At 43.5% G+C, this 15,696-nt stretch overlaps 1 protein-coding gene across 3 annotated transcripts in view; it reads right to left on the minus strand.

The window, feature by feature from the left end:
• The window catches only part of adgrl2b.1 (adhesion G protein-coupled receptor L2b, tandem duplicate 1), a 79,309-nt gene that overhangs the window by 51,557 nt on the left and 12,056 nt on the right, over positions 1-15,696 (minus strand). For all 3 annotated transcript variants that reach the window (XM_079284354.1, XM_079284353.1, XM_079284355.1), the window contains exon 2: positions 7,070-7,285. In XM_079284354.1, coding sequence (XP_079140480.1) covers positions 7,070-7,145 — 76 coding nt within the window. In that variant the 5' untranslated portion in view covers positions 7,146-7,285. The remainder of the gene's footprint in view (positions 1-7,069; positions 7,286-15,696) is intronic.

A 15,696-nucleotide genomic window follows, 5' to 3' on the forward strand; every position in this document is an offset into this window, starting at 1 on the left:
AGTTTTTATGAATAGAGGTGAAAGAAAACTTCTTCCAGCAGTGCTCATGTAAATAATACGAATTAGAATCTAAGACGCAACGACATAATGTTTTTATGATGGATTTTGGAGGGGGTTGCCTTGCTAAAAAAAACTATTGTTTGTCTCTATTGTAATCATCATGCATTTGAATTTATCGTCACAGTTTGTCAAAACTAAACGGAGGTGAAAGAATTGAGAAATGCGGGATGTTGCTCAACAAACTTTGCTAAATTTGTTCCTTTGCTGTACAGATTTTTTTACAAGCACGCTTAGAATGCACCTCATCGCCGTTTCTCTTCTTATACAGAGAAACAAGAGACACGGGGACGTAGTGGCTTGGCTACCAGGAAGCTTACCATTAGCCAAGCTTGCAAGGCTCCTAAATATGTGCCTATGGACGCTTTTGGCCGCCTCGATCCATCATGTGACTCTTGCTTTGCCGGACGTAGCGGTAATTCGAGAGTCTCCCGTGCATACAAAGACATTGCCCTCCACCCATGTGACTGTATGTACGGTGCAACAGGGGAAGTCTTTGTGGGCTTTTACACAGCTCTGTTTGGAGTCTCTCGCAGATTTACCAGGAGAAAAAAAAGCAAAAAAACATCCAGGCACATTCCTTGGCAATAACCTGCTGCTATCTCTGGAACACTGACCACTTTGATCGGCTTGAGCGCGATGACCTTGCCCCATTCCCTTCCACCAGCATTCCGGTCGATGCGAGCAGAAAACAGGAGCGCCGATAAGAGACGCACAGATGGGGAGATCTTAATGACAGACAGCTTCCTGCCCCTCATCTTCTGCGAGGCCATTGTGCCCCGCGCACTCACCGGGGCTCTGCGCTACAAGAGGGGGGTCAATACCGATAGCGCAAGGCAAACAAAAACGTTCTTTGTGCCGCGCTGTTTCTCTGACTTTTTTTTCTTTTCTTTTTCTTGCCGCGTACTTATTCAATTTCCTGCACGGCAGGAGAGGGCTTCCTTATCTTTGACTGTTTATACCTGCAAATCGGATGGTGGCCTTTTGTTTGCAGGTGACCCACCCCTAGGTGACATTTAATTCCTGGACAAAAACGGTGCGGTCATGCTCTATGGCAGCGCCTCTCAGCCTGAGGAGATTACTAATACAGTGAAGGCAACAGAGCTGCATTCATGGCCTGTAGTGAGAGCTAGCCGGCAGAGACACACACACAGAGACAGAGACAGAGACAGAGACAGAGACAGAGACAGAGACAGAGACAGAGACAGAGAGAGAACACATTATTACACCGGTTTAAATCATACACGACCATGGGCCATGCAAAAGGGAAATGAAAGAGAAATCCTCCGTTTCAAGAGCGGCCATGTAAGAAAATATGTGCACTAAACCACACACTTGTGTCACAGAGAGCACAATTACTGGCTCCATCATCATTTATTTCATTGATCGCCATCCTTTCCCCGCTGTCGACTTTCGTTTTACCACAAGCCGTTGCTGTGTAAATCACAACCAGCTAAAACTAAAATGTGGGACCTGAGCTGTTGTGACATTTCTGATGTGGAACGAGGACAGGTAGAGACAAATGCATCGCTTTTGAACCATTTTCACACCGAGTACATATAATTGCGGCCCCGCTCTCTCTTTTCCTTTTTGTAACAACGAGGGGCTTTTTGTTCAAATGGCCATCGTGTTCTTTTGCACACGATCCGTCTCCAAAATCAAGCTCTCTCTAACAAATGAACGCTTAAAATGTCTGTCACGATTAAGAGAAAAAAAACAATCAAAACAGCTGGAGTGTTTGTGCTGAAAAAGAGAATTCGCTGCCGCAGGTTTTTAGCGAGAGGAACAATCTGCTTTGATTGCCTGAGCACAACGTCCCGTTGGTGTTAAATGTTATACGCTTCCTTGTGTTTGTGCATGTTTGTTTAGCTCTTGTGCTTTTTGTTCAAATGAAATTAGTTCAGACATGCATCCAAGGTATTCACACGTATTTGGTGAACGCTGAACCGCACTGAAATCAGACAGGTTCTTGTTGTCGCCGTAAATACTTTTGTCTCTGTTGCAACCCTGATTTATATTGTTGGAAAACACCTCCGCAAACACAAAGAAAGGGAGGAAAAAAAAATATCTACAGCTTTCTAGTGTGTGGACTTGACTTTGTTTGAAATCCTTCTGTTTCCACTCAAGATTAAATGCATTACTTTGTTATGACAGCTGAAGCCTCCTGTGAAGCAGACTTACACCGAGCAAATCCAAAAGTTTAGATTCTGAGGCAAACTACTTTGTGGTTGTAAGCGGGACTCATCTACTATTTGAATTAGGCTGCCTGGAGAAAAAAACACACACACAAAAAAACAACAAGTGCGGACAGCGTTTAAGAAAGGAAAGAGTGAGGTAGGCATCTGCTCCAATGTTTATACAACGTGTTGCCATAAGGGGTGTGAATTGAGCGGCTCTGAGGCGCTGCGAGCGGGAGAGATTTAAGGCATGCTTAACAAACGAAATCAAACTGTCAGAAACCTGTTGGCCCTAGCCCATTTAATTCAGTGTTTGTTCATCAGCTGGCTGTACAACACCTTTTACAAGCGCGTCTAAAACACACAATAAAGCTCAAGCTTCTCTCCTAAAGGGAAAAGGGAGCTTTGCTCTCACATTCGCGTATTCGATGGAAATATCTCTTTTTGCTTCACCAACAAAAAACGCACTCAGGAAATCGCTGTTCCAATAAATCTGGGATGACCGTGTCGAGGGCGATATTGTATTTCATTTCCTCTGAGTGAAATACTGATCCTGGAGATTCACGTGACTCTGGCTCATTTCAATTTCATGTTCTCGCATGATCCAAAACTTTCCAGGTCCACCATGATTATTAAAGCGGCATCTTGTTGCACAATGCTACGCGGAAATATGTCTGGTGCGGAAACTGAAGAGCTGCATATTGCCGGGATTGTGGCAAACACTGACAAAACTGTATTAGAAATAATGAAAAACAAAGAAATGTGATGCTTTATCTGTCTCCATGTGGTAGGAAAATCCATTCAATCCATATTATGAACCCGGCCTTATGTCTTGAAACACTTCCAGTTGGGCAGAATTTCCATGCAAGACTGATATATCGCTCTTTTTTCTTTTTTTACTCCTGCTTGTTCTCACCACACAGATTGACCAGTCATCTGTGAATCTCCCATGGTTTAGCTGATAATTCATGATCGCCCTGCCACGGACCCGCAGCATTCGATATGAATTATAAAACGGCAAGCCAAGCATATCAACGGAGGACAGACTGGATGTGTATGGCCCGGGGCCAGAGAGGAGTTAGAGCACAATGGCTTCCCCATTCAGTCAATGCTTCTGGAAATGCCAGTGTGGCACGAGGGAGGGTCCTCCATCAGCACAATGTATGGCACCGCTTGAGACAAATGGTGTGCCGGGACGTATTGGTAACCTTTACAACCTTCTGGGGAGAAACACAAACATGCTGGTGTGTTTAACCAAGGAATATTTCACAGTTCTCCTTAGAGAGAAATGTGCCGTGTGTTTCCTCGGAGCAGCGGGGGCTCAAACTGACACAAACAAGTCTTTGTCTGGAACCTTTTGCTCCTTTTTGCATTTTTATTACACATTATTCTTGCGTCTACTGACTTGATAATTCCAAAAAAACTGCACTGTCACTGGCTCACTCTGCCCATGCTGGAACACTTGCTCGGACCTGAACAAACACTGCCTCTTCACCCTGATCCCCGTCTCTGCAGATGTGACACAAACCACTTTAATCTTTTTACATTTCTCTTTTTGCGCAATATTTAGCTATGAAGGCCTGCTCTCCTTTTGGCATTTAAACACAACAGCTAACTGAAAGCGTTGACACTAGACTTTACGACATAATCCCCCCCCTACATCTGTCTTTCTTTACTTTGAAGACTCGGATAACAGCTCTCATTCAGTCACGGCAGAATGAGCTGCTCCCTTTGAAACCGGTCGTCTTCCTTCATATCTGCAGACTGGGCGGTCTGAAACATCTCAAACTAATCGGATACCTGCATGACCTAGTTTGCTCTAGCAGCCGCGTCACTTCACAGACCTGTTATACAAAACAGATTTGGAAGAATATAGAAGATATCGATGAAGAAGAGATGGAGTACAAACATTGAGAAGAAGAAAATGCATATATGGAGAAGAAGAAAAATTAAAAAGACAAAGCTTTGCGTTGAATTTAAAGATTTTTCAGCAATAGTAAATCAATACATTTCCATTCTGTAAGTGTTAGTCACATTAAAAGCATCTAACATTTCAACTTTTAAGTTGAAATGACGACCGTGTTAGCAAACAGTTGCTCACTGAGACTTCCAGCAGTTACAGAGCAACATCAGCATTCGTTTGGAGTCGTATTTCTGGCAGCCAGGTGTATGTTCGTCCAATAATCACTCTTCTTTTGCTCTCTTTTTGGTCTCTACCAACCCCTGAGGGACATACCTGTCTCTTTGCTGCTAAATGCTCCACTCTGTTCACCAGCTTACAGTCGCTTACTGTGTCTGCACCATCAGGGAGAAGATTGGCTCTTTCTATTTAGTGATTCTTAATGCTCGTCATCGGTACCACCGTGTTGGATTCCGGTGAAATCAGATTAAATGATGCAGGTTCACCAGGAGCCCCTTTGGCTCAGACTCCAGCAGGGCCTCCTGCAGTGACCCGCCCACCGCGGACGGACCGAGATCCGGCTTCGCTGCCACCTCCGACCTGCTGTCGGAGTTGGAGAGCTCTGAGCCCTGCGGCAGCTGCTCCTCCTCCTCGTCCTCCTACCAGGAGCAGAGCAGAGACTGTACACACAAGAAGTGGACGTAGCGACTGTGTCGTCGCCCATTGGTTTGTGGATTACGGTTTTGAAGCCTCGAGTTTGGCAACTTGGCCGTCGCCATCTTGGTTTTTTGTAACCAGAAATGACACGAGTCGTTGGCGCAAAGTACAATCATGCGACCAACAATGGTACAATTATCTTTCATGAAGTGAAAACACACTGTGAAAGTGTTCAGACTGAACACACACACACACACACACACACACACACACACAAACACACGCACACACACACACACACACAGTCAATCACTGTGTAGCCTCGCCCTAAAGCACACCCTGCTTTATGGTCTGTTTGACTCTAAATGGACCATCATTTACGAAATGAACATCATGCTGTATTGAAGAAGATTGTACAGATTGAGACCATAAACTCATGTTCACAATGTTTACTATGGGAATAAATCAAGAGAGAAGCAGAGTCATTTTCTCATAGACTTCTATACAATCTGACTTCTTTTTGCAGCCAGAGCCCCTTGATGGCCATTAGAAAGAATGCCAGTTTAAGACACTTTCTCGCTGGCTCCACTTTTCAGACCCGGAGGTCCACTGGAGTGAGGGGAAGAAAAGGAGAACCAGAACCAAGACTGCGCAGGGCAGACTGCTGCAGTAAAATGAGAGATCTCTAAAGGGATTCTGGTGCTGGGAAACACTACCCGCTGTTCTGTGGACAAGCTCCACCTTCAACGTAGTAGCTTGAATATAAAACTATTGAATGCAGCCACTTCAAGGATTATAACATTAACTGAAAGCCTGATAGCAGTTCATTTCATTTGATCTTGCGCAAATTGGGAAAGTTTGTCAAAACAGAGGCCGACTGGTCTTCATTCAGTCCGGCTGGGGAACGTCAGTACCAGGAGGGAGAAAAACACGTCTTTCTATTCAGCTATGTCAATGAGCATTTCAAAGCACGAGGAATGTTCTGGGTGAAAGCGATAACCTGATTATACTCTCTCTCCTGGTGAGGGACAGGAGGTAATTATCAAGTGGAGTTTTTGTTGCCGGCACTATGATGGAAGCGTAGATCATAAGCGGCGGGATGCAGGCCCTCGGGGCTGGACAGGCTGAAGGTGAGTTGCATGTGGATAGAATCAGATATTGTTTTCAGAGGGACCCACACACACACACATTCCTTTATTGATGGATGGGCAAATATGCATTCTCAGGCCTGAGAGCCCTCACATCAACTGAAACCCAAAACCTGGGCTTTCTGCATACCAAAGCAGTATTCCTCTTTAAGAAATCCAACAGGACTATTCAACCCAGTTTCTAAGTCAGGCGAAATCAGAGGGCAATTCTTCAAATGCCTGAGTAAGACTGTTTTATATTATCGAAAATTGCTAATCCACAAAAAAGAAAAATGCATCTCTGCTTGAAGGGCTGCCGGGATATCCTGCTCCATAGCAATACGTCTTTGTTAACAAATTGTACACCACAGCCATCCTAAAATAAAACTGGAAGAGAAATCTATCAAATAACAAAACAGCAAGAGGGAGAAAAAAGAAAGAGGCAAAATCAAAATTGAAAAGGAAGCCCCCAAAATAATGGGCTTCAACTATCTATCTGTAATCAATGCTTGGCAGACAAGCATGTGATTTTGGGTTACTTTGTTTCCCGGTACAATGGGAATGAAAGGGGGGGAAAAATGTAACGATCATCATTAAGGCGACATACCAACATCAGTGGTTTTGATGAGCATGTACCAGGCGGGAGTGTTATGTGACAATACTTGCAATTACAGCCAAAAGTACTTATCAAAAAAGTGAGGGAAAGAACCCAAAAAGAGCCCGGGGGGGGGACGTCATTGGAGACAATTAAAAACATTGACATTTACTTTCCCGTTTCCTGAGTCTGGCGCTAAATCACGCTTTTGATGCTTTCAGGTACACTGGCTGCTCAGAATGATCCGGTTTAGGCAGAAATAAATCTGGAAATGCATCTATTCTCTGTGGCTCCAGTACCTCGAGTACAGTTATGAACCTTTGAGGGACGGTCTCCGACACACTGCTCGAGTGTTCGCTCTAAACGGGAATGAAATATGTCAGTGTTTTTGTTACACTCCAAGGGTAAAACCACTGAAGAAGAACTATTATCACACACCGAAGAATGTGTGCTGATAAATTCCACACATTCATAAGCTGAATAATAAGTGGCTTCTTGAAAGGTTGACCAGAATCCCACTAACACTTTCTGCCACCGCAACTCCACGGTAACTCACCTTGTGAACAGTGGAAGCAGAGGAGAAGGAGCGAGAGGCAGCGGAACATCGGACACCTCCACAGTGCAGAGGCCATGTTGTGCGCTGTGTGCAGACAATCCAGGGAGCCTTTCGGATAATAACAGTGGTTCAGTGTGCTGCAGTGGCAGAGCTGAGAGCTGGAGCGACGTCAACGATCGGTAGTTCTCTGAGAAGCGTCACCAGTCATCGTCTCATCTGGAACAAAAAATGAGAAGAAAGAGCATGAAAATGGAGGAAATGGACGCTTATCTTTAGTGTCAGCACAGCCTCTGGGTTTTATCTGCATGTGTGCTTAAATGAAATGTAGTCACAAAGCAAGGACTCATGCGGTTCGACTGAATAAACAAAAGCATTTTTTTGTCTGAACCTTGACAGAAATATTAAAACTTTATTCTCAAATGTTGATGACGGCACCGACATCAAAACAACCTGGTTCTCGGCACTTATTCAGCTCTCTGCGGCGTGTTACAATACAATATTTACACTGCCTCAGTCTACCACTCTTCCCCATTTACTCCCGGATCCCCGCGGGTGGAGAGCCCGTCGCTCCGGCAACACGTTCACACAGGGACGCCATTAGAGACACAGCCGCTTTGAGGACTACTTCTGTCTCCGTCCTTATCAAGGGGTGGCAAAAACAGCCCTTTGTCTGCAAAAGCAGCAAAAGGTTAGAGCCAGAGACGGACTAACACACCAGAAAGATAAGCTGCTTACCAAAGTCAAACACCGAGGAGGGATGTGTTGTGTCATACGTGAAATGCCCCACACACACACACACACACACACACACACACACACACGGACTGACAAACGCATGCCCGCACAAACATATAGGCGATGACATTGCTGACACGCATGCAGAGACAGGATCCACACACGCCAATATATCGTATCTTGTTTATTCCCATGTGGTTGCCATCCAGCATCTTTCCAATGCATGCACACACACACACTATCACACACTACCACACACACACACTGAGGCATCCACACTGTAAACAGGACCGGCCACTTGGTAGCCGTCGCTATGCAGAGGAGAGCGAATGTTTCCCCGTCTCTGAATCTGAACGCCGCCGCTCCAGAGCCGCTCGTCAACGAGCCTGATTATTATATAATGAACCGACATTTGAGCAGTCGGCTCTGATCGCTCCCCGGGTCTCACTAATGCTCTTGGATATTTTTGGCAACATGAGAACCCACAAAACATGGGGAACTTTCACATAAGCATACTGAGTAATAATTCCAAGTCACTATGAGATTCGTTCTATACAGGACCCGACACCTGGTTCTGAAGGATAATAGCTGAACAAAACAAAAAAAGAAAAGGCCCACTGGATCCGTACCGAGCAGCCTGAGAGTGTTTATTTTCATTTGAGGTCAGCCTGGCCGAGCAGTTGTGCAGCACACTGTGTGCCAAGAAAACACACACACAGCTAAGCTGTGATTTATCAGTTAAACCTGGGTGGTTTTTTATCGGGATTATTTGTTTTATTTGTCTTCCAGTTGTTTATCTGCCAGTGGCGCCGGACCAGATCAGATAAGACCATAATTGGTAGGTGCGAGCTCCCCTATGCGGTAAAAGTCTCGCTCCACGTCTGCTGAGGCTGCTCGCACTCTCCAGTCTTCTGACAAGACCGCCACCAGTTCAATATTGGGCCGAACACCAAATCTCCAGAGACACACGTGACTTCTTCGTCGTCCATTAATCTTCTGCAAATATGAGGCCTGGGGCCACGGGGGTAACCATACTAGTGGTTGACAGGAGATTGGAAACCGTTGGGGGGTACATACCCTTGCCCTTCTGGCCTGCTGGGCCCGCTGAGCCACTCAGCCCCTCCAGACACCAGGGGGCGAGAGCCCGCCAGGCCGCGCGGATGCAGACTTACCCCCACCACCCCGGGGTTCTTTCCCCTGATCAGGCGTCACCCTGCTGGGTAACACGTCTTCTTTCTCCCTTAAGCTGCTGGAGGACACAGCCGTGCTCATGTTCCAGAGAAAAACCAACCACTGTTTTGTTTGGTGGGATTGCTGCGCTGAATCGGTCCGGACTTGAGATAAAAGGATTTGGCGACTAACATTAAGATGCTTTACACATGCGCTGACAAGACTTATCGTGATTTCACATCAGGGGACAGGGAGATGATGATTGTGGGGGCTAAGATGTTTTCAAGCAGAAAATGATTTTAAGAGGTAAGTGAGACATCGTTAACCCCTCAGAGACGGTGCTGAGGAATTATCTACACCAACCACCCATAACCCCCCCCCCCCTCCTCTTCCCTGAAAATCTGGAAATTGAGGCCAACTTTTTATTTTCGCATAATGATCCTCATGTTCCACTGAGGCAGATGTGTAGAAAACAAAAATAGGGTACGCAGTTATGACTAACTGTCGCCACCTACACTAAATCTAATAAACGCAAACAGTTGATATAAACCACAAGATGTAGTTCCACTGGGCTGGAACTACATCTGAGAGACGACAGACATCTCTACGGCGATGTCTATGGCGATGTCTCCAACGTGCGCCAGGACAGTCTGGATTGATGAAGAGCTCCTCAGGTAGGAGGGAAAATATGTACTCTTGATTTTAGGGTGAACTGTCCCTTTAAGTACTTTTCATGCCAAATTCAGAAGAAGCCACGAAAAATCACATTTATAGTTGATGGTTTCTGAGACCACATCATCATGATCCTTTAAAATGTGCCACACCAGTTTGTGTTTTTTACTTATTCTAATGTATGTTTATGTTCCTGCCTTAGAATAGGAATACAGATGCAGCAGAAGACCACTGGCTAAATAAAAGTTATTCATTTTCATCTGGACCGTCAGCTCCTAAAACAATACAAGCACATATATTCCCTCAGGTCTTCGCTCTATTAACAGCATGTCTTTCTGGAAACGGGGCCAAAAAAAACCAAAAAACTACCAATGAAATGAAAAATGATCCGCAAACATTCATGACATCTGTTTTTCTTTTGTCTGCCATACATGCGCGGTGGAAACCCAAGGAGAGAAATCTATCATCAGTTAAGATAATGCAGGGAATCACAGTCCACAGCCAATTTTTCACATCAGCCCGATAGAAATAATAAGCAAGCATTTAAAAGAGGACGGCGGGCAATTAAAACATAATTAAAACAAATGGATAGAAGGACACAGCCCACATGTCTTCACATGGAATACACGGCCGTGTGCAACAGCCGGCCGAATGAATGAGAGTCCCTCTTTTGACAAAGCTTGTGTCTGCCTCACTCAAGCTGGAGAGGCGTCCAGTGAAAGAGCGAGTGGGAGACGGGGGGAGTTTGGGAGTTTCTAAGCCGGGAAGGACTAAATGGATGGGAGAGGGAGAGCAGAGGAGGAGAAGAATGGAAGGGGGAGAAAGAAAGGGGCGGCAGGGTCACCGCGGAGGATTGACAGCCTGTGAGTTTGGCCTGACCTCCCGGGTTCCCCTCAAAAGTTTTCTCCACCGGCTTAGAGAAGACAAAAATAAAGCCCAGGAATGTTAATTTATTTTCAATTGTCTACGCGGAGAAGAGAGAGATAAAGAGCGCATACATACATACATATCAAGTAAGACGGGAACAAAATGAATGCGCAAGTCCAAGTGTAAGCCTGAAGACCTACAAGTGAAATAGAGACGTTGAGCTGCATCTCGCCAACACAATGATTCCTCTTCCACTCTTTGAATAACTGCTAATTTTGGGAACTTTTTTTCCCCGCCCCCATGGCCTACATTCAGGGCAGGAAAAAAAAAAGACACATGTGAGAGGGGAATTTCAAACACCAGAAAATGGTTGATGGGCTAGAAGTGGGAGACGGCAGCTACAGGAACTAAGAAAACACAGCCTCCAGACACGTTTCTTTTTCTGTCTTCGGTACACCGTGATGTTCCCAAGGAAGTCTTTTGTCACGACAGGCCTGTCAGGGCTGCGCTTTCAACCCCTACAGGGACATGATGTCATTTCCTTGGCTCCACCGGAGACGTGGAGAACTTGCCATCAACTGGCAGGAACAGAGCTGGGCTGACACCGAAGCTCAGTGTGCAGAGGGTGCTTTCTCTGCGAGGATAAACAGCTTGTAAACTTTGCTTTACAGCCGCACGCGCTCAAACAATTAGGAGTTCTCAATTGACGATCCACAGAAAATTAAGTCGTTTTGTGAAGCAAAATTACATTTTATAGACCGGGTCATCCCTCAGTTTGAACTTTTACAACATTATATCCTCAACAAACCGATTTATGTTTGTTTTTTATTAAGCAGTGATTTATCATTTTCACTGGTTTGCTTCTCAATCGTGAACATTTTCAGGTTTTCTTCGTCTTCTATTGTGGTCAAATGAACATTTACATGAATGAATTAATAGATATAAACTGTTGAATGTACAAAACAAAACAGGCCCTTTGAACATATTGTATTTGGACCAATTGATGAAATGAGGAAAGTCTTGATGAGGTTTATGAGCAGTTTAACATCCCAAACAAACTTTCTATGCTTTTTTATTTTTATTATTGTTATTGCAACATTCACAACATTATGTCTTAGACTTTATAAGAAATAATGTTGCTTTGTTACTCGGGGTGTAACGGTTCACAAAACTCACGGTTGGGTTGGGTACGATACAGTGGAGCCACGGTTCGGTACGTTTCGGTACAGTAGAAAACTATAAATGCCAGAGAAACGTACTTGATTTTAAAATAGATTTATTCATTACAACTAACATCATAAAGTTATTCTTTGACTTTGAACAATGATGGAACTATACCTGAGTGACCCGTCTTCTGGGGTGTCTTCTTAGCAACACATAAGCATAAAAAACAAAAACTGCTCCTTCATGTTATTTAGTATTGTTACTTACATCTTGCTTACATCTTGTATTGTTACTTACATCTTGATTACATCTTGTATTGTTACTTACATCTTGCAAAAGAGATGTTTAATCTCAATGGGACTACCTGGTTAAATAAAGGTTTTTAAAAAATAAAAATAAAAACAATAAAAAAAAAGATTTTTTTTCTTCTTTTTTTTCAAATGTATTCGGTTCGTCATGCGTACCGAACCGTGAGCCTCGTACCGAACGGTTCAATACGAATACGCGTACCGTTACACCCCTATTTGTTACAGTTCGTAGCATAGTTTGTTTTGGGGATTATTGGTTAATCTGACAATTATTTTCTCAATTCATTTTTTGGACTATAAAATGTGAAAAATGTCCATCTTTAAATGTATTGTTTTATCTCTGTGTATTATTATCAAGGCTTTAGCATTAGTCACTGATTGTTTGGCACTTTTGCTTAAAGACACGGCAGTGAGAATGGTTTGTCAAAATATTTGCTGTCGAGCTGGGACATATGTTGATATTATATCGATATCCTGATACGAGACTATAGAAATTGTGATGTGTGCGTGGTGACTGGTGTCTTTTCCTGATTAAAGGCTGCATTACAGCGAAGTGATGTCATCTTCTAAACTTACCGGATTGTTCCGTTTTTACCCACTTTGTCATTATATCCACATTATTGATGATTAATATCAAAAATGTGTAAACATTTTGTGGAAGTCAGGCCTCCGATATCATTATGCTGTCGAGGTATTTGGTGAAAAACTCTGATATTTGATGTCCTCCACATCACGCAGCCCCAAGCTGCCGGTTTTGCTGTAATCTTCTTATGGTTTCAGCTCTAGTTTTGCTTCAATTCATTTGTCGGAACATTTATTTTTGGATTACTTCGTATGAGCCAGTCAGTGTGTGCTATGTCTCCCATCATAATTACAGCTCAGTTAAGCGCCTATAAATAATTTGTGTGTCAACAGATGTTTATAAGACGGTTAATAGATCACGAATATCCTCTTCTGTCTCGGTGAGGGTCACAATGACTTCACTGCAACATCGAAATATGTAAAACTCTAACTTCAAGGCATTTTCAGCTTTCATGTTTTCAAGATAAAAGGTCATGAAAAGCAGACCTCTGGAAAGAAAAGTATGCTTTTAAGTTGAAATGTTCTTCAGGGCAGCTCAAAACGCCCAAACAGAAAGCTCCAGGAAGGTGCAACGCTTTACAATTTCAGAGAGCGAGAGAGCAAGAGAGCAAGAGAGCAAGAGAGCAAGAGAGCGAGAGAGCGAGATAGAGAGAGAGAGAGAGAGAGAGAGCGAGAGAGAGAGAGAGCAACAGTTGGTGCGTTCAGCAGCTCTCGGCCAAATGATTGAGGCAGTAGATAAGACAGAGTGCCAGCGGGCAGATGGACGTAGTGAAACCGAGACGGGCGAGCAGAGAAGCTTCGTAAAGTGCAGAGAACAAAGAAGACCCAGACGGAACAACCAGGTTAGTGTCGGGCTGGATGAAGAGAGGGAGGTGGTGGTCTTCAACAAAGGAGCCGTGCGGAGGAGCAAGAAAAGGTGAAAGTGGATGTTTCTGTTAAGGTTTGTAGTTGGAATCCCCTGGCAGCCAACGAAATAATGCAACTCCGTGTACTTCATCCATCAATAAAGATACACCCTAGAGATGAGCGATGACTCAATAAGACCATGGAATCACATCGTGACGAAATCAAATATCGTGATTCATATTTTAAATACTAAATTGATAATAAAAAGCACATACAAACTCAGATTTCTCAGAACACCTGATTATTTTTGCATTACGTTCTTTTTTTATTTGTCTATTATTTAATTCACCCAAAACACAAAACCATGTGGTTATTTCACATCAGACAACATGCTTTGATATGAAATTATCTTTATCGTGACAAAATATTTTGGCCATATCGCCCAGCCACAATTCATAAAGTAATTGCTTTGTCTACAAAATGTCAGAAATTGAGTCAAATGCAAATTTTCAGAGACCAACATGATGTCTTCAAAACACACCAAATATTGATTTTAGTTGTATTCAAGCTGATTTTTTTATTTGCCGTTCGATAAATTGACAAATAGTTTCAGCTCTGACTGACATGTGTATAAATACTACATTGTTTCTGGTATGCTTAACATACTTTAAATTAACCAACTGTTATATGGTAATTCACTAATTTTACATTCTCCACCTCAACATTTTGCAACGGTTACTCTGTCTTATTAAAACCACATGTATTCTGCAAAAAAAAAAACTGAACTAGGAATTTAAAAATGTATATGGAAAAAAACCGACTAAAATGTCGGTTTCATTCTCTCATAATTGGCCACAGGTCACTGTGAGCTCAGTAGCCCATCCTGCCTGGCATGGAAATGAATGCGCTGACCTCGGATCAGTTAGTTAAGCAGAGGGGCCGCCGGGGAGGAGCGGAGATCAGCTCCACACCGACGTAGTAAAGAGAGCTTTCACTTCTTCGATAAGTCTCCTCATAAATGCACGAGAGCCGCACTTCTCGCCTCCACCACGCACGCACGCACACACACACGCACACACACCTCCAGCTCCATAAACTAACAACACGCTCACAACTAATTCATTCTTTCAACGCGTTTCCAGCAGGTGATGTGTTGATGTTCTCACCTTCTGGGGGAAAAAGGCACCGACACCATGTTAAGTTTTTTTAAACACTGTGGCCTCATTCAGACTGGATTAGCTTCCAGCACAAATGCACATAAAGTAGCTGCTAATGCACATGTGTGGTGTTAATGAACAACAGGCAGGCGAGGAGGAAGGTGTGTCATCAGTCTCCAGCGCTTTTCATGCGCTGCAATCGCAAAAAAAAAAAAATTGTTGTCAACAAAACACAATTTCCTCAACTAACAGCAAACTTGTTTAAACGACAACAAAACAGAAAAAAGGGGAAGAAATGTGGCATCTGGACCAGAGTGATGTCAGTTTGGGGTAAAAGCCAGAGGAGCCCCCCCCCCCCCCCCCCTCCCCCCGAAAGGAAATGAGAAAATATTAGCAAACTATCTCAGGGTTGTCACATTGCATTGGACTGGCTGAGGTTTTATCAGAGGGGGTTTTGGGAGGTCCCACATTTGTCCGGCCGGTAAAATCCGCACAAGTTGCTGACGAGGCAAGACTCAGATGGGACTAAATTTACAGACACGCTCTCATTTTAGATTGCATCCCACCACACCCGAACCCCGTAGAATGAATCCCATCATATTGGGGGAGGGGGGGTGGGGGTTCCAGAAGTGGGTGAGGGGCACATGAAGTGTCTGAATATTCATATCAATCTACCAAATAACACGTTACTAGGAAATTGGTGATTGAGCTTTTCCAAAAATATTGTGTAAATTGCATTATTCATAAAACAACATCACTGAAACGATGAATTGATGAATCGATGAGTCAGCAACTATTTTGATAATTAATCAATCAAGTCATTTTCAACAATTGCTGAGCCAGATTACAGCTTTCAAAATTGAGGATTTGACGTTTTATTTCCTGTCTTACATTTTAGTAAATTGAAGTTCTCCGTGTCTCTTTTCTGAGGTTTAATTGGTCGAGTAATTTATCAATTAATCTGCATCGGTGATGAAAATAATCGTTAGTCGCAGACTCACTACGAGATGCAGATGTCTCATATTAGAGTTAAGTTCATTCCTGGCATGTTTTAAAGAATACTGACTGTGGGCTAAATAGAAATATACAGTAAATACTTTTTACGTAACCTCAAGGGAAAAAGATA

Source organism: Melanostigma gelatinosum (genome assembly GCF_949748355.1).
Source record: "Melanostigma gelatinosum genome assembly, chromosome: 15".
NCBI lineage: Eukaryota > Metazoa > Chordata > Actinopteri > Perciformes > Zoarcidae > Melanostigma > Melanostigma gelatinosum.